The 3021-nt window shown below is 41.3% G+C and overlaps 1 protein-coding gene across 4 annotated transcripts in view; it reads left to right on the top strand.

The window, feature by feature from the left end:
- The window catches only part of LOC116382429 (vitamin D3 receptor B), a 25098-nt gene that overhangs the window by 9349 nt on the left and 12728 nt on the right, over nucleotides 1–3021 (top strand). For 3 of the 4 annotated variants that reach the window (XM_031845504.1, XM_031845487.1, XM_031845477.1), the window contains one exon: nucleotides 2538–2685. In XM_031845504.1, the coding sequence (XP_031701364.1) occupies nucleotides 2540–2685 (146 nt within the window). In that variant the 5' untranslated portion in view covers nucleotides 2538–2539. Of the gene's footprint in view, nucleotides 1–546; nucleotides 2686–3021 lie in introns of those variants that run through there. The other variant, XM_031845495.1, reaches the window with a different exon arrangement.

The following is a 3021-nucleotide window of genomic DNA, read 5'->3' as shown; positions in this document are numbered from 1 at the left end:
GCTTTACCGATCAGTTGATGATACGGTAAAGCAAATGGCTGTTTTCCCTGTTGGTTTCACAGTGAGTGATGAGTGCGAATGCCTGCTGGGATTAGTTTTGCCTTCATGCCGTAGAACAGATTTTATGTTCGACAACCTGCTGGGCCATTTATACCGGTCAGTATCGTGTTACATGACATGGCGGGAATAACCCTATGCTCTTTCTTTCTGTTGGGTCTGTATGTTGATGGTGTGTCATCTCTGTCAGCGCGATTCCAGAATAATGTGTTTAAAAAGATAAAGTGTGACAGACCTGTCCAACACTGTTCAACACTACAAAGCCACCAAACGAACATGTTTTAACACACTTCCCAGGTGAATTACTTATTTAAATGACTTATATTGTCATTTTATGCCACTGATGTAATGATGTAATAGCATAGTTATGCAAGTATAACCATTAAAAGAGCAATGAACTTTTATTTCCTTAGTGTATGTATGTATGTATATATGTATATGTGTGTGTGTATATATATATGTGTGTATATATATATATATATATATATATATATATAAATAATTTATTTAACATAGATCAAACATAATCAGACAAAACCCTACTGTTTGTCATGTTGACTGAAATATTGGTTACATTCTTATGTTCGGGTAATATCGAGGTCAACACAAATGTTCTAGGTCATGTCTATCCGTCATACAAAATGCTAATAACGAAAATATGGTGACAGGGAACAGCTGGAGCACACGTTGCAAGGGTTCGTAAGTTCAGAAAACTTATCCTGGACAGAAAAATTGGCAATCATGTCATCGAGTGAGTGACTCACCTCACATAGAAGCTGTGTTTTTTTTTTTATCCCACAAAATATTTTTTTTTGTTAAAGAACCATGATATTTCTACACAGGAAGTTTGGTTAAACCCCAATTGCAGAACAACATCCTGTTCAAATGTGCCACAGTCTGTTATTTTTTTTGGTGGCTTTCATTCACACAAACTCCAAATAGCCTTTCAAGTCTTGGCCTGGTAAAGCTTTGACTCAACATGTGTACCTGTCCTCTGCATGGGGAAATGTGAGATGGTGGGTGGGAGATAAGAAACAAGTTGTGCACTGAGACAATGGGGGGAGGGGGGAGAAACAGCAGAGTTTAGGTCACACTCTTGTCCGTCACAGGAGTCTTCACAGTGTTTGTGAAAAGTGACAGTAAAAAGGTTCCACTGAGAGCGAAACAAATGTTACGATAATCAGACAGTGTGGTTTTAACCCTGCTCTGCTTTTGAGTTCTTAAACCAGTTGGCCAGAGCTCACTGTTCCAGGACCTCGGTGATGAGACCAATAGTTTGAAGAGTTGCTGTGTGGTCTGTTGTCTGTATCGGAGTTCAATGTAACCCGATAGTTGTATTCCCTCCACAAATATTTGCTGTTGGTTGCCGGTCCTTCCAGTTGTATTCGTGTTTACTGTTACGCCGTGTACCGTGACGGCCGTTGTATCAGATGTTCCGGTTGAAGCATGTGGTGCTGAGATGCAAGACATCAACACACTTTGAGTTACCGCTGTCCACGATGCCTGCACCAGAGAGGAACTGAAAAGCTCCTCTGTTTGCCTTCTTAAAACAGCAGGACTACATGTCCTGCTCATACGATTGCTCATGGACAGAATTTGGTTTTAAAGGCATAATGTTCATATAGTTCTCAGTTGTACTGAGGAAAAACAACATTGTTTGCATTTCCTGGAGTGTGTGTGTGTGTGTGTGAGACTTTAAGCAGGACCGGTGGTTTTTAATTAGACATGAATGATGAAGTGATCTGTCAAAACATTTTAAATTATTCAGCTGGGCCCTTACCTCATTGGCTGTTGATTTGTGAGTTTGTTGAGATTTGTATCGGTTTAGTTACGCTCCCCTCGAGTGGCCCTCAATCTCCTTGCTTCACTTTTACTTTGCAGTGGAAGCAAAGAAGAGAATAAGAAAGGCGCTTTGTGAAAAAGGGACAGTGTCTGTCTGTCTGTTTGTTTATGAGGATGCTAGCCTTGCAGGGACGTGCCTATTTTTCTTCCTCTAACGAGGCTGTTTAGTGAAATGGATACTGGGAGCACTATGTAATCAAATGTAACCCAGATCCAGCATTTTGAAGTTTTTCCTACTTGATTCATACGGCTCCCTGTTCCGCTCCGAAAGGGAGACGGGGCACTATTAATGTGTCCTGAAGGAAGGAACTCCGTTTGGTTGACATGCAGACGGGTGAAAAGATACGCCACTCACTTGGTGTCGAGTTTTTACAGCAACTTTGTATCGCTTAATCGAAAATATTATGATCGGTAATTTTAAATTACTTTCATCATTTTGTTGTAAAGTGCAAAAAGTCTGTACTTCAGATGTTAGAATTTGGCAGTCTAATTTATGTTTTTCCTCCTTTTTTTTTTTTTCTTTTTTTCTTATTGAGCAAGTGAACAGTTTGTACAACCAGGAGCTGATTTAATTACTCTTTCTCTCTCTCTTATTTGTCTTTCTCCTTTGGACCTCTCTTTTTTTTCCTGTTTTTTAGTGATGGAGTCCACAGTTGTGAGTACATCCACTCTGGCCCCTGATGAGTTCGATAGGAACGTGCCGCGGATCTGCGGCGTGTGTGGCGACAAAGCCACCGGCTTCCACTTCAACGCCATGACCTGTGAGGGCTGCAAGGGGTTTTTCAGGTACGCAAATGCACACGTGAGCTCACAGTTCTGCTGTAAATGTGTGTACATATTCGATGTACACACACACACACACACACACACACACACACTAAATGTAATTACCACCTACCGTTACATAAGACCACGGATAACATCCGAGTTCACTCTAATGCCCGGGGGCCGGTAGAGAATACAAATGAGCTCGGTCCTATAGTTAATGCCTTGGCTGCTGCCTGCTCATTGATACACACACGAGGTTCCAATTCCACTACAGACAAAACGAGAGTGAGTCATGATTGTGTGAGCTTGTGTGTGTGTGTGTGTGTGTGTGTGTGTGTGTGTGTGTGTGTGTGT

Source organism: Anarrhichthys ocellatus, unplaced genomic scaffold (assembly GCF_004355925.1).
Source record: "Anarrhichthys ocellatus isolate YVR2014 unplaced genomic scaffold, GSC_Weel_1.0 scaffold1, whole genome shotgun sequence".
NCBI lineage: Eukaryota > Metazoa > Chordata > Actinopteri > Perciformes > Anarhichadidae > Anarrhichthys > Anarrhichthys ocellatus.
Note: the sequence above shows the minus strand (reverse complement) of the source record. Positions and strands in the feature narration are given on the sequence as shown.